General features: G+C 60.7%; 1 protein-coding gene and 1 pseudogene across 1 annotated transcript; one reads left to right on the top strand and one right to left on the bottom strand.

The window, feature by feature from the left end:
- Positions 1 to 1,194: 1,194 nt before the first annotated feature.
- On the bottom strand, positions 1,195 to 3,516 carry LOC134055100 (high affinity immunoglobulin gamma Fc receptor I-like). Its single transcript, XM_062511230.1, has 7 exons — positions 3,468 to 3,516; positions 2,813 to 2,833; positions 2,494 to 2,724; positions 2,091 to 2,185; positions 1,931 to 2,018; positions 1,554 to 1,832; positions 1,195 to 1,229 (listed from the first exon to the last, which is right to left on the bottom strand). The coding sequence occupies exons 1-7, from the start codon at positions 3,514 to 3,516 to the stop codon at positions 1,195 to 1,197; spliced, it is 798 nt and encodes a 265-aa protein (XP_062367214.1).
- Positions 3,517 to 6,013: 2,497 nt separating this feature from the next.
- LOC134055099 (Fc receptor-like protein 4) lies at positions 6,014 to 11,144 on the top strand (annotated as a pseudogene).
- Positions 11,145 to 22,469: the final 11,325 nt, after the last annotated feature.

The raw sequence follows: 22,469 nt of genomic DNA, 5'->3' as shown, positions 1-22,469 counted from the left end.
CCGGGCTGCCCAGAGCTCCTGTTCCAGGGCTCCCAGTACTACCAGTGATCTTGGTGCTCCCAGTGCTCCCAGTTCCCCCAGGGGTTCCCCCTTCCCTCCTCCAGTGCCAGGGGACACCGGACCATTGTCCTTCTCATTGCACGCAAAGTGAAGATTTTGGATTAAACTAGGAGAAATGGTTTTTTGATTGTTCAGCTCTGCTGGCTGAGCTTGCACTGTGCAGGGTTCTGCTCAGGTTGTTGAGCAGATCCTTGTGGGATTTGCAGGATTTTTGGGTCTCTCTCAGTCCCTTGGGGACAGGGACCAAATGATCAATTGCTGCATTTCCACACTGGTTCCCTCACAGCTGCCCCTGCAGGGGGGGTTTCCAGCCAGCCCTGCTCTGAAAACCATCAAAGGCCCTCGCAGAGCCACTGCTTGGGCTCACACGGGGTTTTGTGCTTCTTGCAGGGCTCAGCAAACCACAGCCAAGCCATTTCCAGTGTCCTAGTTTGAAAGACATGTGTTTGCCAAGGAAATCAGAAGCCTCCCTTTGAACTGAAAAATGTGATCCTTCCTTCATACAGATTATTATGATTTTGAAGTTAAGGGAGCTCTCAGGCAAAGATATGGGGATAGGAATAGCAGTTCTTTACTAGTATATCTAACTAGACAAACAAGAACAACAACAGCTATGAAATTAGCCACAAACAGAACAGTAACTCAATCCCAGTGTTTTTTGGCTGCAGGCACCTTTTCCCTGAGCTGTAGTTCCCAGTGCTGGGGGCTGGCAGGTCCCGCAGAGCTGCAGGAGGGCTGGGGGTGATGGCAGCGCTGTCCCAGGGGGAGAGAGAGAGAGATAGAGAGAGCCCTCTGCTCACAGTGTTGGTTCCGAAGCTCAGCAGAGTGCTGGATGGTGGCAGGTTACAGCGAGAAGGCAGCAGGGCAGGGTCCAACAGCAGTGAGGATGGCTCCCGACGCTGGGATGGCAGGGATGGGGCCGAGGCGGCGATCGTCCTTCTCATCCGAACTCCGTGGGGGAAATGGGGAGAGCCAGAGCCTTCCGTCTCCTCCTCTTGCTGTTTGGATATCGAGGGGTTTCGCTCATCTCTCTCCTCCCCCTTGGCACCAGGGCCCAGTCAACAGGCATCTTAGCATGACAATGGGGAAAATTCCACTGAGGGAAAAGGGAAAGAACCAACCCCCAACACTCAGTTAGGAAGAAAGGAGTGCAGAGATGGGGGTGAGGACTGGAAAGGGGGGAAAGGGATTGCAGAGAAGGATGGGAGATTAATCAAAGGTAAAAATGGAGAGGATTTAACGGAAAGCGAGGGAATATTTTGGCAACCCAGACAGGGAAGGTGCGGTATATGAACAACGGGGGGATGGCGGAGAGTGAGGGGCAGCTTACCCAGGGCGGGGTGAGGGGACCTGGTGAGGGATGGAATCACCAGGGAAAGCATTTGGGAGATCAAGGGAGAGAGCTGGGAAGGCAGGGCAGCACGGAGAGGTTGAGCGGGGCTGGGAGACCTGGGAGGGCTCTGGGGGCTCCCTGTGCCCATCCCCGCACTCACTGAGCACCGTGATGCTGAGCTGGGTGCTGCTCTTCCACATGGTCCCCCCTTCAGAGCTCACCTCGCAGGTGTAATTGCCAGAGTGGGAGAACCCCACGGCAGGCACCAGGAGCTGCATGGAACACTGCAGGCCCCCCACCCTCTGCCCATCCCGGTAGAAGCTGTACAGGAGGGGGGCTGGGGGCCACAGGGGGCTGGGGGTGCTGAGGCAGCTGAGATTGAGGGGGGACCCCTCGGTGAGCTCGGAGGGACCCTCCAGCACCGGCACCGAGAAGAGCTCTGGGAAGGAGATGGGGGTGGGGAGTGTGATTCTGCGTCCACTGAGAACTGGCTTTGGGGTGTCAGGATATTGGGGTTCCAGCTGTGGGGGTGCTCACCGTGCACTGTCACTTCCACCACTGCTGACACTTTCACATCGGAGGCCACCCAGCCCGTGAAGCGGTCGTGACCACTGCTGTGCAGCTGCTAGGAGGAAAGAGCCACCTCGGTGCTTGTGATGGACCCACTCAAATCCTTGTCATCCTGGTAAAATCTCACGCTGGTGACAGGCTTGTCCGACCAGCCCCGGCAGCGCAGTGTCACCGTGTCCCCCTCCAGCAGTGCCCGTGCTGGCACCTGCAGCACCAGCGGCTCTGTGGGACAGGAGGGTCCCGTCACACTGAGGAGCCCGAGACAGCTCCAAAGGGGGTGCCCATGGCACCGGGGACATCTGGCTGCAGTGTCCAGTGCGCGGGAGGGTCCCAGGGACACCAGGAGCAGCCCCGTGGCACAGCTGTCACCAGTGGGGTCCCACCGCACTGGGGTGCACTGGGATGCACTGGGATGTCCCTGGGTGCCGGGGACAGGCTCTGGGCACACGAGGGCTGTGAGGCCACCCACGGACTGGAGCCCACCCAGAGCTCTCAGGGAGCCACCCTGAGCATTTCAGATCCCCCCTCACCATTTGACACCAGCACGGGGGGGCTGCGCCCACTGCCGGGTCTGTCACACGTGTAGGTGCCACTCTCGGTGACAAGGACGCTGTCGCGTCCATCCTGCCCCCTGTGCTGCCCGTCCTTGTACCAGGTGGTGGCACCGGCGGTGCCCGAGCCCTGGCAGGTCAGTGTCACCCGGTCCCACAGCACCGCCGGCGTCCAGGGGGGCTGCACGAGGAGCTGGGTGGTCTGGGCACCTGCGGGTGACAGGGGACACCAGCCTGCCAGGGCCAGCGCGGGGCTGGCGACAGCGAGGTGGGGACATGGCATCCCCCGAGGACTCACCAGCGAGGCCGAGGGTCTGGGCTGGAAGGGAGAAGGGACAGGGCTGGGTGGGGGTGGCCCTGCAGGGACAGCAGCACCTGGGGCACCTGCCGTGGTGTCTGTCCCCAAAACTGTCTGTTCCCATGGGGACACTGGGGTAGCACGGAGGTTTTGAGGACTGGGACAGCCCTGTCACCCTGGGCTGAGGCAGAACATGGGGACACTGTGGACACCCCATGTTTGCACAGGTCACCTCCACCAGCCCTACAGCACCTGTCCCCATGGTCACATCCCCATGGCCCTGTGCCCGGGATGCCATTGCGATGGTTCCTGTCCCCATGGTCCATCTGCATGGGATGTGGCCTTTGTCCCTGTATCCCTGTCTCCCTGTCCCTCTATCCACAGCTGCCCTGATTCGCCAAGGTTCCTTTTCACACCTCGTTGTCCCCATATCTCTGTCCCCCTGTTCCTGTCCACCTCCCAGTTCCCCTGTTCCTGTCTCACTGTTGCTGTCCCCACTACTCTGGTCACACCGGGGTCCATGCCCATGCACTGGCTCTGTTTGGCCTTGGGGACCTCAGGGGACCCCACAGCCCCCCCTGTGCCCCCTCCCCACCGGTCTCTGCCTCTCCAGGGCCCATCCCTGGGGAGTCAGGCCCGTGCCCGTGGCACTCACCCCACAGGAGCAGTGCCACCTTCCCGGCCATCCCGGTGTCCCCGGCCATGGGCACTGGCTGTCACTCGCTGCCAGGGCCACCTGTCCCCTGGCTGGCGGCTCTTGGGATGAAGGGACAGGAAGCGAGCTCAGGTCTCGTCCTCGTGTGTAGGTGGCCCTTGGTTGGGGAGGGGTGTGGACAGGATGGGGGCAGGGTGGGGACCTTGTAGAACATGGGGGTGATGGTGGGACATGGTGGGGACAGGATGTGTCCACCATTTTGTGTCTGGGGTGGTGCTGGGGTCCAAGGATGTCTTTCAATGACACTGGGGTGCCAGGGATGGGGCCTCATGGGAATGGGGGTCCCAAGGTTTGGGTGGAGTCAGAGTTGGGGATGAGGGTCACAGACCAAAGTGGCCTCCCGGGATTTGAGATCCTGGGATGAATCCCCGGGATGGAGGTCCCAGGGGAATGGGGGTGCTGGGGAAAATCATGGTCCACAAGGGAGAGGTGAGGTCCCAGAGGCTAAAACTGCCTGGATGGGGATCCTTGGGAATGGAGACCGTGTGGAATGGCATTCCTGGGATGGGGGTCCCAGGGCAGGGGGACAGAAGGAATGGGGGGGCCTTGATTGGGGTCCCATGGGGAATGGGGGTGCCAGGGATGGGCAGTGGCTGGGCAGGCCCCATGGGTCACAGCTCCTGCCCTGGGTACCTCAGATTTTGGGGTCACCCAGGGCCCAGCTCAGTAGACCGGGATGTTCCGTGGTTTGAGGTGGTCTCCTAAACCCCAAAGGAACATTCCAAGAGTCTCTGCGTCTCTGTCCCCCTGACGACCCAGGGACATTTCCTGCTCTTTAATTTCTATTCCCTTCCTTTAACCCCTCAGTTTCACACAACCCCCCGTCCCTCCCCACCCTGTTCCTGACTTGATGACCCTGTAGAACACCTGATCAGGAAATGGGTTGGGGGAACCCCAGGGTGGGGGAAGCAGAGGGTGAGGGGTCTGCAGGGAGGGGTGGGGAGGCTGTGGGGCATGGGGGTGTCCAGCTGTGCCCCCCAACACTTTCACTTTCTCTCTCCTGCAGCAGGAGGAAGAGGCTGTTTGTGCTGAGAGCCACACGGGGCAGGTTCTGTCCTGGGGGGCACATCCAGGGCTCCTGTCCTGGGGGTTCCTGTCCCAGGGGGACACATCCTGCCCGAGGGGGTCTTCTCCTGGGGGATGGTGGCTCCGGGGGGTTCCAGACTTCTCCATTCTCCCTCCTCCCGTGCAGGATCTGAGCCAGCAAGAGCAGCTTGGGAATGGAGCCCCAGGCAGGAAGGAGCTCCCAAAGTCCTCCTGCTGGGAGCCAGTGGCCATCCAGGTGTGGGGCCCGGCCATGGCCCAGCCCCACTGCTCAGGGATGGGCATTGGCCAGCCCTGCTCTGGCCAGCCCCAGGTGGCAGCCAGGACCTGAGGCTCCCCCCACCCCCTTGCCTTTGATTCTGGCAGCTTTTCAGCTGCTGCAAAAGTGAGAATTCTGTGGGGGGAAATGGCCTGGCTGTGGTTTGCTGAGCCCTGCAAGAAGCACAAAACCCCGTGTGAGCCCAAGCAGTGGCTCTGCGAGGGCCTTTGATGGTTTTCAGAGCAGGGCTGGCTGGAAACCCCCCCTGCAGGGGCAGCTGTGAGGGAACCAGTGTGGAAATGCAGCAATTGATCCTTTGGTCCCTGTCCCAAAGGGACTGAGAGAGACCCGAAAATCCTGCAAATCCCACAAGGATCGGCTCAACAACCAGCTGCACTTTGGAACCTCTCTCAAATAATGCTTAGGCTCTGGATGTGGACACCAGAAGAGAGGCAAAAGTGTGGAAATACCGAGCAGGAGCTGCCCACGTGGCTCTGGGGCACAGGGCTGTCACAGCAGGAGCAGGGAGTGCCCAGGCAGGGGAATTCAGGGCAGGCTGCAGTGGATTTACCAGGGAATCAGAGCCTGAGGGACACACGGGCATTTCCACACATTGCTGTGCAATCCCTGCTCCAAGGATGAACAGAGTTTCTGCCCTTTTGGCAGCACAACCCATGGGAAGGAAATCAAGCTTCAGGGTGGGCACGAGAAAAATGGGCAGAGTTCCTAAGTCTGGCCCAACAAAAGCCTTCCTTATGGGCTGGGCTGCAGCCCGGCAGGCAGGGAACAATCCCATGGACCTGTTGGACACTCAGGGAGATTCCACACTCTGTGTTATCCACAAGCAAACGCTGTACTGGGATGCACCACTGGGCTACTGAAGGGAACCAAACCATCTCATTTCCTTGTGATTTGTTTGTACTGTGAGTGACTTGCGGAATGACCAAGCATTTAAAGGATTGTAGAAACCAGAATATTTTATACATTGCCAGTTTGATATTTGCTGAGTTCGTTGTTGACTGTAATAAAAACCATGTAGGAAAAGATTCTTGCCTTTATTCTGTGGATGTATAATTTTGCCTCCTCCAATTGGGCAACAGGGAGATCATTCAAATGTAGCCTGGGATTTCCCATCATCAGGGCAAGGTTGTAACAAGAACCCCCTTAGGTCTGGGCATCCGAGATGTGTCAGGGCCCGAGTGGGGGCAACGGGAACGCTCAGAGATCCCAGGACAGACGTTCCCAGGATGTGCCCCCTGTAGGACAGGAATCCCCAAGGACGTGGCACCCCTTGAAGAACGAGGACCCCCCTGGCACAAGACCCCAGGACAAGAGCCAGGCATCAGCACTCCAGAGGAGCCCTTTTCCCTCAGGGCAGGACCCCTCTGGATGTGCCCCCAGGACAGAATCCACGTCCTGGCCTCAGCATAAACGGCCTCTTCCTTCTGCTGCAGGAAGGAGAAACTGAAAGTCCTGCGGGTGGGGGCATGGCCTGAGAGCTCCATCCCCCACAGCCCCCCAACCTCTGCATGCACCCCCAGCCCCTTTTTCCCCTTCCTGGCATTCCCCCACCTGTGAACTGCTCAGGTGTTCCCCGGGACAGCTGAGCCAGGAAATGTGGGGATGGGAAAAAGCCCAGGGGTGTGTGGGGCAGAGAGCCAGAACCTTCCAGGACAAGGCTGGGGAGCCCCCCTGGCCATGATCACCCTGTGGGAGCTGTGCTGGGCTCTGAGCCACCCCAAAATCTGAGGCACTCTGTGAAGGAGCTGTGACCCCTGTGCCCACCCAGCCACTGCCCATCCCTGGGACCCCCATTCCTGTGGAAACCCAGCCCTGGCACCACCATTCCCTTGGTCTCTCCCCCCGGGGAACCCCCACCCCAGCACTCCCATTACCCAGCACCGCCATTATTGTGATCCCATGCCAGGGGCTGCTTCTTCCCCCAGAACCCCGATTCCCAAGGGTCCCTCTTGTCCCCCTGCAACCAAATCCCTGTGACCCACATGCCATGACACCCATCCTTGGCCCCCTGCACCACCACTGCCTCCAAATTCTGGACACATCCTGCCCAAACCATGTCCCACCATCACCCCCATGTCCCACAAGGTCCCCACCCTGCCCCCATCCTGTCCACACCCCTCCCCCACCAAGGGCCACCTACACACGAGGACGAGACCTGAGCTCGCTTCCTGTCCCTTCATCCCAAGAGCCGCCAGCCAGGGGACAGGTGGCCCTGGCAGCGAGTGACAGCCAGTGCCCATGGCCGGGGACACCGGGATGGCCGGGAAGGTGGCGCTGCTCCTGTGGGGTGAGTGCCACGGGCACGGGCCTGACTCCCCAGGGATGGGCCCTGGTGAGGCAGAGAGCGGTGGGGAGCGGGCACAGGGGAGCTGTGGGGTCCCCTGAGGTCCCCAAGGCCAAACAGAGCCAGTGCCTGGGCATGGACACCAGTGTGACCAGAGTGGTGGGGACAGGAACAGGGGAACTGGGATGTGGGGATGGGAACACAGGAACAGAGATGTGGGGAAAAGGATGAGGGAAATGGAACCTTGAGGAATAGGGGCAGCTGTAGGGACAGGGACAGGGAGAAAGGGATGCAGGGGCAGGGACAAGGGCCTCGTCCTGTGCAGATGGGCCATGGGGACAGGAGCCATTGGAATGGGATCACGGGCACAGGGCCATGGGGATGTGGCCATGGGGACAGGTGCTGTAGTGCTGGTGGGGGTGACCTGTGCAGACATGGGATGTCCACAGTGTCCCCATGTCCTGCCTCAACCCCGGGGGACTGAGGTGTCCCTGTCCTCCAAACCTCCGTGCTACCCCGGTGTCCCCATGGGAACAGACAGTTTTGGGGCCAGACACCACGGCAGGTGCCCCAGGTGCTGCTGTCACTGCAGGGCCACCCCCAACCAGCCCTGTCCCTTCTCCCTTCCAGCCCAGACCCTCGGCCTCGCTGGTGAGTCCTCGGGGGATGCCATGTCCCCGCCCCGCTGTCCCCAGCCCCGGGCTGGCCCTGGCAGGCTGGTGTCCCCTGTCACCCACAGGTGCCCAGACCACCCAGCTCCTCGTGCAGCCCCCCTGGACGCCGGCGGTGCTGTGGGACTGGGTGACACTGACCTGCCAGGGCTCGGGCACCGCCGGTGGCACCACCTGGTACAAGGACGGGCGGCGCTGGGGGCAGGATGGACGTGACAGCTTCCTTGTCACCGAGAGTGGCACCTACACGTGTGACAGACCCGGCAGTGGGCGCAGCCCCCCCGTGCTGGTGTCAAATGGTGAGGGGGGATCTGAAATGCTCAGGGTGGCTCCCTGAGAGCTCTGGGTGGGCTCCAGTCTGTGGGTGGCCTCACAGCCCTCGTGTGGCCAGAGCCTGTCCCCTGCACCCAGGGACATCCCAGTGCATCCCAGTGCACCCCAGTGTGGTGGGACCCCACTGGTGACAGCTGTGCCACGGGGCTGCTCCTGGTGTCCCTGGGACCCTCCCACACACTCGACACTGCAGCCAGATGTCCCCGGTGCCATGGGCACCCACTTTGGAGCTGTCTCAGGCTCCTCAGTGTGACGGGACCCTGCTGTCCCACAGAGCCGCTGGTGCTGCAGGTGCCAGCACGGGCACTGCTGGAGGGGGACACGGTGACACTGCGCTGCCGGAGCTGGTCGGACAAGCCTGTCACCAGCGTGAGATTTTACGAGGAAGTCAAGGATTTGAGTGGGTCTATCACAAGCACCGAGCTGTCCCTTTCCACGCAGTAGATCCAAAACCGCGGCAGCTATCGATGCACGGGCTTGGTGGGCTCAGAAATGAAAGTGTCAGCACCAGTGTCAGTGACAGTGCACGGTGAGCACCCCCATGGCTGGAACCCAAATATCCTGACACCCCCAAAGCCACTTCTCAGTGCAATCAGAGTCACACTCCCCACCCCCATCTCCTTCCCAGAGCTCTTCTCTGTGCCAGAGCTGGAGGGTCCCCCTGAGCTCACCGTGGGGTCCCCCCTCAATCTCAGCTGCCTCAGCACCCCCAGCCCCCTGCGGCCCCCAGACCCCCTCCTGTACAGCTTCTACTGGGATGGGCAGAGGGTGGTGGACCCGCAGGGGTCCCCGCACCTCCTGGTGCCCGCCGTGGGGTTCTCCCTCACGGGGAATTATAGCTGCGAGGTGAGCTCTGAAGGGGGGACCGTGCAGAAGAGCAGTGCCCGGCTCGGCGTCACGGTGCACAGTGAGTGAGGGGATGGGCACAGGGAGCCCCCTGAGCCCTCCCAGGTCTCCCATCCCCGCTCAACCCTCTCCATGCTCCCCTGCCTTCCCAGCCCCCTCCCTGAGTCCTCCCAATCACTTTCCCTGGTGCCTCCATCCCCCATCAGGTCCCCTCACCCCTCCCTGGAGAAGCTGCCCCTCCCTATCCACTTTCCCTCCATTGTCCACATGTCCCACCATCCCTGTCCGGGTCCCTAAATCTTCCCTGGGGTTCCCTTGAGCCCTCTCCATACATCACCTCGCTCAATGTCCCATCCTTCCTGGGGGTCCGTTCCACTCTCTTCCAATCCTCGCCTCCATGACTGCACCCCTTTTTTCCTGACTGGGACCTCTCCACACCACTCAGATCCGCCCCATCTCTGATACCCGCACTGCTCCCTGGTGTCCCCCACTCCTCCCATATCCCCAGTCTCTCCTGCGTCTCCCCACAGAGGTCCCACCCTCGGGGGTGTCCCTTTCGGTGCAGCCCCCCGGAGGACAGGTGGCACTGGGGGACAGCCTGGTGCTGAGCTGCACAGTGACCATGGGGACAGGTCCCCTGTCCTTCTCCTGGCACCGGGAGGGCTCGGGGGCAACGCTGGGCACCGGCCCCCGCCTGGAGCTGCGGCACGTTGGGGACAATGACAGCGGCCACTACCAGTGCCGGGTCAGCAACGGTGAAAGCGTGGCCCAGAGTGTCCCCCTGAATGTCACTGTCCTGGGTGAGCGGGACCCTCGGGCTGGGGGTGACCCCACCCACAGCATCCCCATCCTCCTCGGCCACGTGCCAGCCCTGTCTGTGTCCCCGCAGTGCCCGTGGCCAATGCCACCATCACCCCCGGTCCCCCGGCACTCCAGGTGCGCCCAGGTGACCCCGTGACCCTGCGCTGCTCGGTGCAGGTGGGCTCAGCCCCTGTCACCTTCACCTGGCTGCACAACGGCCAGGAGCTGGCCCGGGGTCCCCTCCTGGAGATTGGGGACGTCGATGTGGGACATTCAGGCACCTACCAGTGCATGGCCATCAACCAGCTGGGACAGGACGGGCACCGCATGTTCCGGGCACTCAGCCCAGAGCTGGCCCTGGAGGTGACACCACAGGGAACCACTGGACACCACGGAAACAGAGGTGGGGTCAGACAGGATGATTGGGATTGCAGGACCCCTGGAGTGACAGGTGACCCTGATGTGTCCCTTCTGTCCCCTGCAGTGGCCGCAGGGCTTGGTGGGTCCCTCCTCTTCCTGGTGCTGCTCCTGGGTGGAGCTTTGGGCTGGCGCCGGTGGAACAACATGGGTGGGTCACAATGGGGACAATGGGGGCCCCAGGGATCTGGTGGGTCATAGACGTGTGGGGAAGATGGCGTGGCACTTACAGCCACATATTTGGGCAGCTTTTAGCCCAGAGGACTTTTCCTCGGGGTCCTGACTGATTTGGGGTAGTGTTGCAAGCCCTTGCAGGGATTTTGGGGGTCCTTTCAGTGATTCTGGGGGAATTTGGAGGGTCTCCCTCCCTGTCCAGATAGAGCTTCTAGGGACTCAGATGGTCCAGTGTACTGGGGTGGTTCAGGGATTCTGGGGGGCAGGAGGGGGCCTCCGGGGTCATTGGCGAAATTGAGGGTGCAGAGGGGTTTCAGCACTCCTGAGAGGGGTCAAGGTCCTGGGACCCCACAGTTACCCCTGCCCTATTTCCTTTGCAGCTGCCAGGAAGCAGCGGGAAAGGTGAGTGGGGAGCCCAAACCACACTCCCATCTTTGACCCCAACCCCCAGACCCCCCTGTCTCTCTCACACATCCCCTTTATTCCCTTAGGCCCCTTCCGGAGCCCCCAGCCCCCCCAGAGGAGGGGGAGGTGCTGTACACCCACGTCGTGATCACCGAGCACATGGGGGGTGAGTCCAGGCTGGGACAAACGCAGAGGAACACGTCACCCATGAGTGTCCCCCCAGCCAGATGCCACAGCCAGTGTCTCTCGCAGCGTGCCCCCGTGCCACCACACTCCAGGATCCCCAGGTGACCTACGCGGAGCTGCCAGCAACCCATGGGCGACCACGGGAATCTGGGGACATCTACGGAAATGTGCTGTGACACTTGAGGCAAGGCTGGGCACTGGGGGAACTGGGGGCACTGAAGGCACTGGGGGCAGAGGTGGACCTCAGCTACGGGTAGACACACAAGTGTGTCCCCCCCATCGCTCCCATGGGGTCCCAACATTCACGGATAGGTGGGCACAACTTGGGGCTCACGTGTGAGGCTGCACAGGGCACCCAAGCTACCCTTGCCCCCCAGACCCCACAAGGCCATCCCCACCCCTCTTCCACTGTCACCACTGACTCACCATTCCACATCCAAGTGCTGCCACAATCTTCAGAGATTTCCCCATTCCCTCCCCACTGTGCTCTCAGTACCCCCATGGCCTCCCTGTTTCTCCTCCCAGTGCCTCTCCATTTCTCCCAGTAGATCCAGGTGCTTCCCATTCTCTCTCCCAGTCCCCCTGTCCTCCCAGTGCCTCTGCAATGCCCCTCTCAGCAGTCCCAGCACACCCACGGCTCCTCATCTCTCCTCCCCTTGCCAGGGGAACACAGGACTCGTTGCCCTCTCATTGGCACCAAAATGCAGCTTTTTGGTTCAACTGGCAGACATGATGTTTCTTTGTTCAGCTCTGTTGGGCTTTAGGAATGGGATTCTCCAATTTTTGGATGCCAGTAAAAACCAGTGCTCTGGATTCCCTTCTCTGCTCTCTCAAACGCCTCCTGTGCCGTGTTCCCCACACGATGATTTGACAACAGCCCTGAGGAGTTTCCTGAGCATCCCTCATTTCCTGAGGAGTCAGGATCATGCCATGGCACAGGGTGGGGTGTCAGGGACAGGAAAAGTTGGTGTCTCAAGACATTTTGGAACCCCTGTGTGTGGCAGGGCTGGCTCAGGCCTTGCTTTTGCTGACACAGGGCCCCATGTGTCCAGCAGTCTGTCAGCCATGGCACACTGGGGACAGAGTGACGCTCTGCCAAACTCATCTCCTGAGTGGTGATTGAGCAGGGGTCCCAGCTTGGGAGAGGACCTTGGTGGCCCCAGGACTTAAAAGGTAAGGCATGAGGTGGCCAAGTGTCTGACCACGTCTGCTGTTGGAGTGTGTGTCCAATCCACGCTGGAACCCAGGAGCTGGAATCTGTCTTGGTTTAAAAGAGAAACCTCTGCCAAGGAAAGGAGAATGGAAAAGGAAATGGAATGGAAAGAGGACTAGTCCCTCCAAATTCTTGTATTTGCGCAAATTCTGGGGCTTCCAGGCAAATGATTAAGAAAAGGAATAACAGTTCATTGCTAGGAAATTTGCAGAACAGAACAAAACAACCAACAACATAGGAACAGAAATTTCCAACCTGCTGAGGGCTCTTTGTTCATCTTTGATGTCGTTATGAACATGGCCAGCAGGGGGCGCTGCTGCAGGGAGCACTTCCGGCCAGCAGGGGGAGCTGCTGCAGGGAGCACTTCCGGCCAGCAGGGGGCGCTGCTGCAGGGAGCACTTCCGGCCAGCAGGGGGCGCTGCTGCAGGGACCACTTCCGGCCAGCAGGGGGAGCTGCTGCAGGGAGCACTTCCGGCCAGCAGGGGGCGCTGCTGCAGGGAGCACTTCCGGCCAGCAGGGGGAGCTGCTGCAGGGAGCACTTCCGGCCAGCAGGGGGCGCTGCTGCAGGGAGCACTTCCGGCCAGCAGGGGGAGCTGCTGCAGGGAGCACTTCCGGCCAGCAGGGGGCGCCCCGGTGCCAGCTCCAACCCCTCAGGGGCCATGGCGGCCTCGGCCCCGTGAGGGACCAGGGGAAATCGCTCCTTTTGCAAACTCACGGGCACCAATCGCTCCCGCCATTACCACCGGCAGCAGGCAGAACAGACGGAGGCAGCAGGATGGATCCCAGTGCCCGGTGCCAGCGTAGCAGTGTCCCAGGGCCAGGCACACGCCCTGCGCAACCCCCACCACCGCTCCCCCTGATCCCCAAAGGAAGGAAGGCGGCACCAAACCCCAGGCAGGTCTCAGGTGCACAGCAGCACCTCCCGTGCCTTTGCACCACAATCCCTGAAAACCCTCAGCCTTTCACTGCCTTTTCCCCCTTCAGCCCTGCCACAGCAGCTCGGGGAATGTTCAATTGCCCTGGGATGTTGAGGAAAGCAGGCGCTCCTTGCTGGCACTGCCAGGGCTCCTCAGGGGGTTCCACAGCACCTTTGGAGCTGCTGCTCTTCCTGGGCCACTGCTGGTCCCGGCATAACAGCCACAGCGGGAGGAGGAGGAGAGGGACCAGGAGCAAACCCTTAATGAGCTGTTGTCATTCAGGCCGCGGTTTCTGCAGTTCAGCTGTGCTGCTAAACCATCTCAGTGCACAAACACATGGCTCTGCTGCCTCTCCTGCGGACTTTGGGCTCCTGTGTGAGCACTGGACACATTTGGGGGCTCAGATGCCCCCAGATCTGCCCCCAAGAAATGTTTTTTGACTGCCAGGAATTTTCCTGGAACTTGTCACCATGACCACTGCTCAGGGATGGGCATTGGCCAGCCCTGCTCTGGCCAGCCCCAGGTGGCAGCCAGGACCTGAGGCTCCCCCCACCCCCTTGACTTTGATTCTGGCAGCTTTTGAGCTGCTGGATGGTGAGAATTCTGTGGGGGGAAATGGCCTGGCTGTGGTTTGCTGAGCCCTGCAAGAAGCACAAAACCCCGTGTGAGCCCAAGCAGTGGCTCTGCGAGGGCCTTTGATGGTTTTCAGGCAGAGCTGGCTGGAAACCCCCCCTGCAGGGGCAGCTGTGAGGGAACCAGTGTGGAAATGCAGCAATTGATCCTTTGGTCCCTGTCCCCAAGGGACTGAGAGAGTCCCAAAAATCCTGCAAATCCCACAAGGATGTGCTGAACAACCTGAGCAGAACCCTGCACAGTGCGAGCTGAGGCAGCAGAGCTGAAAAAACAAAAACCATTTCTCCTGATTTAATCCAAAATCTGCGTTGTGTGTGCAATGAGAGGGACAAGGGTCCTGTGTTCCCTGGCACTGGAAGAGGGAATGGGGAGCCCCTGGGGGAACTGGGAGCACTGGAACGGGAATTCTGGGCTGCCCTGCACGGGAACTCCCCACTTGTGGCCACCTCCCAGCCAGGGTGGGAATCCATGAGATCCAAACGTAGGTGGGACACACGGAGGGGGCACTTGGGCAGGGACCTCCAGTTCCCCCAGTGCCCCCTGTGTTCCCAATGTCCCCCAGTCTCACAACACATTATTGTAGACGGCACTGGGGTCCCAGTGTTGCCCATGGGGTCCCGGCAGCTCCTTGTGGTCACCTGGGGGAGGTGACGGGGGGGACCCTGAGAGAGACTCGGGTTGGGCACATGGGTGGGGGTGTCACCCGTGGGTGATGAGTCCCTGTCCCCACCTGTACTCACCCCCTGCCCTCTCAGTGCACACAATGTGGGGGTCCAGCGCTGCCCCCTCCGCTGGGGAAGCCGAGGGCTCCTGGGGAGGCCTGTGGGGATAAGGGGGGGTCTGTGGGAGTGCGGGGCTTCCTGCAGAGAGGGTAAAATGGGGGTTCAGACCAGGAGACCCCCACTCACCTTTCCTGTGGCTTCCTGAGGGCTGCAAAGGAAAGGAGGGAGGGGTGACTGTGGGGATATCGGGAGGCTTGAACACCCTCGGGACTCCTGACTGCCCCCTGAGACTGAAAACACCTCCAAAAAGTCCCTGATAGAACGCACAAAAGAACTGCATGATCCTCCAGGACCTCCCCAAATCCCCCAGGACTTCCTATGGAGGTGTCTGGGGACTCAGCTACACCCAAGTCAGTAGCTGTTGGTGCCACCCTCTGCCCCCACACTCTGAGGGGCTTCACCCCAATCCCTGGGACCCCCATGCCCCCCCATTATCACCCACCCTGGCGGTGCCACCAGTGACAGCCCCCGATGACAGCCAGGAGCAGGAGCAGGTACAGGAGGGTCCTGCCGACATTCAGAGCCACTGCAGGGGACAGAGGGTGCCGGAGCTCCCCTGGTCTCTCTGAACTGCCTCGGCTAGCTCGGGGTCAGAGAGATAGGGGATTTTTTATCCGGCATGGACAAAGGCAAAAGATTAGAGGAGGCTCTCCTTCCCGGGATGATCCAAGTTTATTGTCCTGAAGAGTTCCAGGGAGAAGAGAGAGAGCATGGGAAACGCAGGGTGTTTCCAATCCCAACTCAGAGGTGGAGGAACCCTTGGTCACAGCCCCTCAGGGCTGGCCAGGGGGAAAAGGGAGGGGTTAAGGGAAGGGGAGAACCACGCTACAAACCAAGAGGGGAAACAGAACAAACCACCCTCAGTGTAACACAAAACCATAAATGTGCATTACAACAGGAGGGGACAGCACGGGGTCACACTGAACCCCGTGGGTCCTGAAAACCCCAGTGACCCCATGTGACCCCATCTGTGAGCCCGAGGGGTCCAGTGGTTCCCTGTGGTGTCACCTCCAGGGCCAGCTCTGGGCTGAGTGCCCGGAACACGCGGTGCCCGTCCTGTCCCAGCTGGTTGGTGGCCATGCACTGGTAGGTGCCTGAATATCCCACATCGACGTCCCCAAGCTCCAGGAGGGGACCCCGGGGCAGCTCCTGGCCGTTGTGGTGCCAGGTGAAGGTGACAGGGGCTGAGCCCACCTGCACCGAGCAGCGCAGGGTCACGGGGTCACCTGGGCGCACCTGGAGTGCCGGGGGACCGGGGGTGATGGTGGCATTGGCCACGGGCACTGCGGGGACACAGACAGGGCTGGCACCTGTCCGGGGAGGATGGGGATGCTGTGGGTGGGGTCACCCCCAGCCCGAGGGTCCCGCTCACCCAGGACAGTGACATTCAGGGGGACACTCTGGGCCACGCTTTCACCGTCGCTGACCCGGCACTGGTAGGGGCCGCTGTCATTGTCCCCAACGTGCCGCAGCTCCAGGTGGGGGCCGGTGCCCAGCGTTGCCCCCGAGTTTCCCGGTGCCAGGAGAAGGACAGGGGACCTGTCCCCATGGCCACCGAGCAGCTCAGCACCAGGCTGTCCCCCAGTGTCACCTTTCCCCTGGGGGGCTGCACCGAGAGGGACACCCCCGAGGGTGGGACCTCTGTGGGGGGACACAGGAGGGATTGGGGACATGGGATGAGTGGTGGACACCAAGGAGCACTGTGGAAGTGGGAGGTGGGGACGATAGGGGAGGGGTGGGAGTATTCCAACGAGGAAGAAGTGAGGGGCAGAGATGGGAGCGAGCCTTGGAAAGGGGTGGAAGGGACGTCAAAAAAAGGATGGGAGATTGGGTGAGGGGAAACAAGGAGACGGATTAGGGGAACGCCAGGGAATAATCTGGGGACCCAGACAGGGATTGTGGGACATGGGGAGAATGGAGGGACCTTGGGGATGGAGGGGCACCTTACCCTGGGAGGTGTGAGGGGACCTAATGAGTGTTGGAGGGAGCAGGGAAAGTAATGGGGGGACCCAGGGAGAGAGCTGGGAAGGCAGGGCAGCACGGAGAGGGTTGAGTGGGGATGGGAGAAGAAGGAGCGCTGTGTGGGCTCCCTGTGCCCAACCCTGCACTCACCGAGCACCGTGATGCCGAGCCGGGCGCTGCTCTTCTGCCCGGCCGCCTCTACAGAGCGTATCTGGCAGCTGTAATTCCCTGAGTGGGACACCCCCAGGGAGGGCACCAGTGTCTGTGGGGACTCCTGCGGGCCCTCCACCCTCTGCCCGTCCTGGTGCAAGCTGTGTGGCAGGGGAGCTGGGGGCCACAGAGGGCTGGGGGTGCTGAGGGAGCTGGGATTGAGGTGGGACCCCTTGGAGATATCAGGGGGACCCTGCAGCACCAAGACAGGCGTGAGTTCTGGGAAGGAAATGGGGATGGGGAGTGTGACTCTGAGTGCACTGAGAAGTGGTTTTGGGGGAGTCAGGATATTGGGATTCCAGCCATGGGGGTGCTCCCAGGCCAATCTCACAGTTAGCGGTGCTGACTGTGCATTCCTGAGCCCACCCAACCCTTGCAAAATTTTCTCTGACCCTGCATCCCTATCTCCCTATCCCCACAGGTGCCCCTATTCCCCAAGGTTCCTGTTCCCACGTCCTTTTCCTCCCCACCGGTCTCTGCCACACCAGGGCCCATCCCTGGGGTGTCAGGCCCGTGCCCGGGGCACTCACCCCACAGGAGCAGCGCCACCTTCCCGGCCATCCCGGTGTCCCCGGCCATGGGCACTGGCTGTCACTCGCTGCCAGGGCCACCTGTCCCCTGGCTGGCGGCTCTTGGGATGAAGGGACAGGAAGCGAGCTCAGGTCTCGTCCTCGTGTGTAGGTGGCCCTTGGTGGGGGAGGGGTGTGGACAGGATGGGGTCAGGGTGGGGACCTTGTGGGACATGGGGGTGAGGGTGGGACATTGTGGGGACAGAATGTGTCCACAATTTGGAGGCTGGGGCGGTGCTGGGACCACGAATGTGTGTCAAGGGCACTGGGATGCAAGGGATGTGGCCACATGGGAATGGGGGTCCCAAGGTTTGGGTGGAGTCAGAGTTGGGGATGAGGGTCCCAGACCAAAGTGGCCTCCAGGGATTTGTGATCATGGGATAAATCCCCGGGATGGAGGTTCCAGGGGCATGGGGTTGCTGGGGAAAATCATGATCCACAAGGGATAGGGGAGGTCCCAGAGGCTGGAACTGCCAGGATGGGGATCCTTGGGAATGGAGACCGTGTAGAATGGCATTCCTGGGATGGGGGTCCCAGGGCAGGGGGACAGAAGGAATGGGGGGGCCTTGGTTGGGGTCCCATGGGAATGGGGGTGCCAGGGATGGGCAGTGGCTGGGCAGGCCCCATGGGTCACAGCTCCTGCCCTGGGTACCTCAGATTTTGGGGTCACCCAGGGCCCAGCTCAGTACCCCGGAATGTTCCGTGGTTTGAGGTGGTCTCCTAAACCCCAAAGGAACATTCCAAGGGTCTCTGGGTCTGTGTCCCCCTGACGTCCCAGGGACATTTTCCAATCTTCAATTTCCATTCCCTTCCGTTAATCCCTCAATTTCACAGAACCCCACCACAACCTGTTCCAGACTTGATGATCCTGTAGAACACCTGATCAGGGAATGGGTTGGGGGAACCCCAGGGTGGGGGAAGCAGAGGGTGAGGGGTCTGCAGGGAGGGGTGGGGAGGCTGTGGGGCATGGGGGTGTCCAGCTGTGCCCCCCAACACTTTCACTTTCTCTCTCCTGCAGCAGGAGGAAGAGGCTGTTTGTGCTGAGAGCCACACGGGGCAGGTTCTGTCCTGGGGGGCACATCCAGGGCTCCTGTCCTGGGGGTTCCTGTCCCAGGGGGACACATCCTGCCCGAGGGGGTCTTGTCCTGGGGGATGGTGGCTCCGGGGGGTTCCAGACTTCTCCATTCTCCCTCCTCCCGTGCAGGATCTGAGCCAGCAAGAGCAGCTTGGGAATGGAGCCCCAGGCAGGAAGGAGCTCCCAAAGTCCTCCTGCTGGGAGCCAGTGGCCATCCAGGTGTGGGGCCCGGCCATGGCCCAGCCCCACTGCTCAGGGATGGGCATTGGCCAGCCCTGCTCTGGCCAGCCCCAGGTGGCAGCCAGGACCTGAGGCTCCCCCCACCCCCTTGCCTTTGATTCTGGCAGCTTTTGAGCTGCTGCAAAGGTGAGAATTCTGTGGGGGGAAATGGCCTGGCTGTGGTTTGCTGAGCCCTGCAAGAAGCACAAAACCCCGTGTGAGCCCAAGCAGTGGCTCTGCGAGGGCCTTTGATGGTTTTCAGAGCAGGGCTGGCTGGAAACCCCCCCTGCAGGGGCAGCTGTGAGGGAACCAGTGTGGAAATGCAGCAATTGATCCTTTGGTCCCTGTCCCAAAGGGGCTGAGAGAGACCCAAAACTCCTGCAAATCCCACAAGGATCTGCTCAGCAACCAACTGCACTTTGGAACCTCTCTCAAAGAAGGCTTGGGTTCTGGATGTGGACGCCAGAAGAGAGGCAAAAGTGTGGAAATACCGAGCAGGAGATCCCCACGTGGCTCTGGGGCACAGGGCTGTCACAGCAGGAGCAGGGAGAGCCAAGGCAGGGGAATTCAGGGCAGGCTGCAGTGGATTTACCAGGGAATCAGAGCCTGAGGGACACACGGGCATTTCCACACATTGCTGTGCAATCCCTGCTCCATGGATGAACAGAGTTTCTGCCCTTTTGGCAGCACAACCCGTGGGAAGGAAATCAAGCTTCAGGGTGGGCATGAGAAAAATGGGCAGAGTTCCTAAGTCTGGCCCAACAAAAGCCTTCCTTATGGGCTGGGTTGCAGCCCGGCAGGCAGGGAACAATCCCATGGACCTGTTGGACACTCAGGGGGATTCCACACTCTGTGTTATCCACAAGCAAATGCTGTTCTGGGATGCACCACTGGGCTCCTGAAGAAAGCCAAAACATCTCATTTCCCTGTGATTTGTTTGTACTGTGAGTGACTTGCTAAGAGAGCAAGCATTTAAGGGATTCTAGAAATCCGAATATTTTATTCATTACCCGATTGATTTTTTCTGATTTCATTGTTGACTGTGACCAAAACGATGAAAGAAAATATTTTTGCCTTTATTCTGTGGATGTATAATTTTGTCTCGTCCAACTGGGCATCAGTTAAATGAAGCGAATGTAGACTGGCATTTCCCATCATCAGGGCAAGGTCGTAACAGGAACCCCCTTAGGTCTGGGCATCCGAGATGTGCCAGGGTCCCACTTGGGACAGCGGGAATGCTCAGAGCACCCCAGGACAGAGGTGCCCAGGATGTGCCCCCTGTAGGACAGGAATCCCCAAGGACGTGGCACCCCCAGAAGGATGAGGACCCCAGTGGCACAAGACCCCAGGACAAGAGCCAGGCATCAGCACTTCAGAGGAGCCCTTTTCCCTCAGGGCAGGACCCCTCTGGATGTGCCCCCCAGGCCAGAATCCATGTCCTGGCCTCAGCATAAACGGCCTCTTCCTTCTGCTGCAGGAAAGAGAAAGTGAAAATCCTGGGCGCAGGGACATGGCCAGAGAGCTCCATCCCCCCCAGCCCCCTCAACCTCTGCCTGCACCCCCAGCCCCCTTTTCCCCTTCCTGGCATCCCCCACCTGTGACCTGCTCAGGTGTTCCCTGGGATGGCTGAGCCAGGAAATGTGGGGTTGGGAAAATGCCCAGGGGTGTGTGGGGCAGAGAGCCAGAACCTTCCAGGACAAGGCTGGGGAGCCCCCCTGGCCATGACCACCCTGTGGGAGCTGTGCTGGGCTCTGAGCCACCCCAAAATTTGAGACACTCGGTGAAGGAGCTGTGACCCCTGTGCCCACCCAGCCACTGCCCATCCCTGGGACCCCCATTCATGTGGGAACCCAGCCCTGGCACCCCCATTCCCTTGGTCTCTTCCCCCGGGGAGCCCTCACCCCAGCACTCCCATTACCCAGAACCACCACTGTCTTTATCCGATCCAAGGGGCTGCTTCTACCCCCAGAAAACCAATTCCCAAGGGTCCCTCGTCTCCCTGTACACCCAAAACCCTTGGACCCACATGCCATGGAAATTCATCCCTGGCCCCCTGCACCGCCCCAGCCTCCAAATTGTGGACACATCCTGTCCCCACCATGTCCCACCCTCACCCCCATGTCCCACAAGGTCCCCACCCTGCCCCCATCCTGTCCACACCCCTCCCCCACCAAGGGCCACCTACACACGAGGATGAGACCTGAGCTCGCTTCCTGTCCCTTCATCCCAAGAGCCACCAGCCAGGGGACAGGTGGCCCTGGCAGCGAGTGACAGCCAGTGCTCATGGCCGGGGACATCAGGATGGCCGGGAAGGTGGCGCTGTTCCTGTGGGGTGAGTGCCCTGGGCACAGGCCTGACACACCAGGGATGGTCCCTGGTGAGGCAGAGACTGGTGGGGAGAGGGCAAAGGGGGGGCTGTGGGGTCCCCTGAGGTCCCCAAGGCCAAACAGAGCCAGTGTCTGGGCATGGACACCAGTGTGACCAGAGTGGTGGGGACAGCAACAGGGAGACATCAACAGGGGAACTGGGAGGGGAGGATGGGAACTGTGGTACAGAGATGTGGGGACAAGGATGTGGTAAAAGGAACCTTGGGGAATAGGGGCAGTGTTGGGGACAAAGACACAGGGAGACAGGGATGCACCTACACGTGTGACAGACCCAGCAGTGGGCTCAGCCCCCCCGTGCTGGTGTCAAATGGTGAGGGGGGATCTGAAATGCTTAGGGTGACTCCCTGAGAGCTCTGGGTGGGCTCCAGTCCGTGGTCGGACTCGCAGCCCTTGGGTGGCCAGAGCCTGTCCCCTGCACACAGGGACATCCCAGTGCATCCCAGTGCACCCCAGTGTGGTGGGACCCCACTGGTGACAGCTGTGCCACGGGGCTGCTCCTGGTGTCCCTGGGACCCTCCTGCGCACTGGACACTGCAGCCAGATGTCTCCCGTGCCATGGGCACCCACTTTGGAGCTGTCTCGGGCTCCTCAGTGTGACGGGACCCTGCTGTCCCACAGAGCCGCTGGTGCTGCAGGTGCCAGCACGGGCACTGCTGGAGGGGGACACGGTGACACTGCGCTGCCGGGGGTTGCAGGACTAGCCTGTCACCAGCTTGCGATTTTACGAGGATGACAAGGATTTGAGTTGGTTCATCACAAGCACCGAGCTGTCCCTGTCCCCTCTGCAGCTGCACAGCAGTGGCCGCTACCGCTGCACGGGCTGGGTGCCCTCAGAAATGAAAGTGTCAGCGCTGGTGTCAGTGACGGTGCAAGGTGATCACCCCCAAGGCTGGAACCCCAATACCCTTCCCCTCCTTTGCAGTCCTCGTCGCCATCTCTGCACTCCCTTCTTCCTAACTGGGTGTTGGGGGTTGGTTCTTTCCCTTTTCCCTCTGTGGAATCTTCCCCATTGTCATGCTAAGATACCTGTTGACTGGGCCCTGGTGACAAGGGGTGGGGAGAGTGGAGGGTAACCCCGCGAGATTCAAACAGCCAGAAGAAGAAGCGGAAGGCTGGGCCTCATCCCATTTCCCCCACGGAGTTCGGATGAGAAGGACGATCGCCGCCTCGGCCCCATCCCTGCCATCCCAGCGTCGGGAGCCATCCTCACTGCTGTTGGACCCTGCCCTGCTGCCTTCTCGCTGTAACCTGCCACCATCCAGCACTCTGCTGAGCTTCGGAACCAACACTGTGAGCAGAGGGCTCTCTCTATCTCTCTCTCTCTCTCCCCCTGGGACAGCGCTGCCATCACCCCCAGCCCTCCTGCAGCTCTGCGGGACCTGCCCGCCTCCAGCACTGGGAACTGCAGCTCAGGGAAAAGGTGCCTGCAGCCAAAAAACACTGGGATTGAGTTACTGTTCTGTTTGTGGCTAATTTCATAGCTGGTGTTGTTCTTGTTTGTCTTGTTAGATATACTAGTAAAGAACTGTTATTC

This window comes from Cinclus cinclus, chromosome 31 (genome assembly GCF_963662255.1).
Source record: "Cinclus cinclus chromosome 31, bCinCin1.1, whole genome shotgun sequence".
Taxonomy (NCBI): domain Eukaryota; kingdom Metazoa; phylum Chordata; class Aves; order Passeriformes; family Cinclidae; genus Cinclus; species Cinclus cinclus.
The sequence above is the reverse complement of the archived record's forward strand: the minus strand, read 5'-3'. Positions and strand labels throughout refer to the sequence as shown.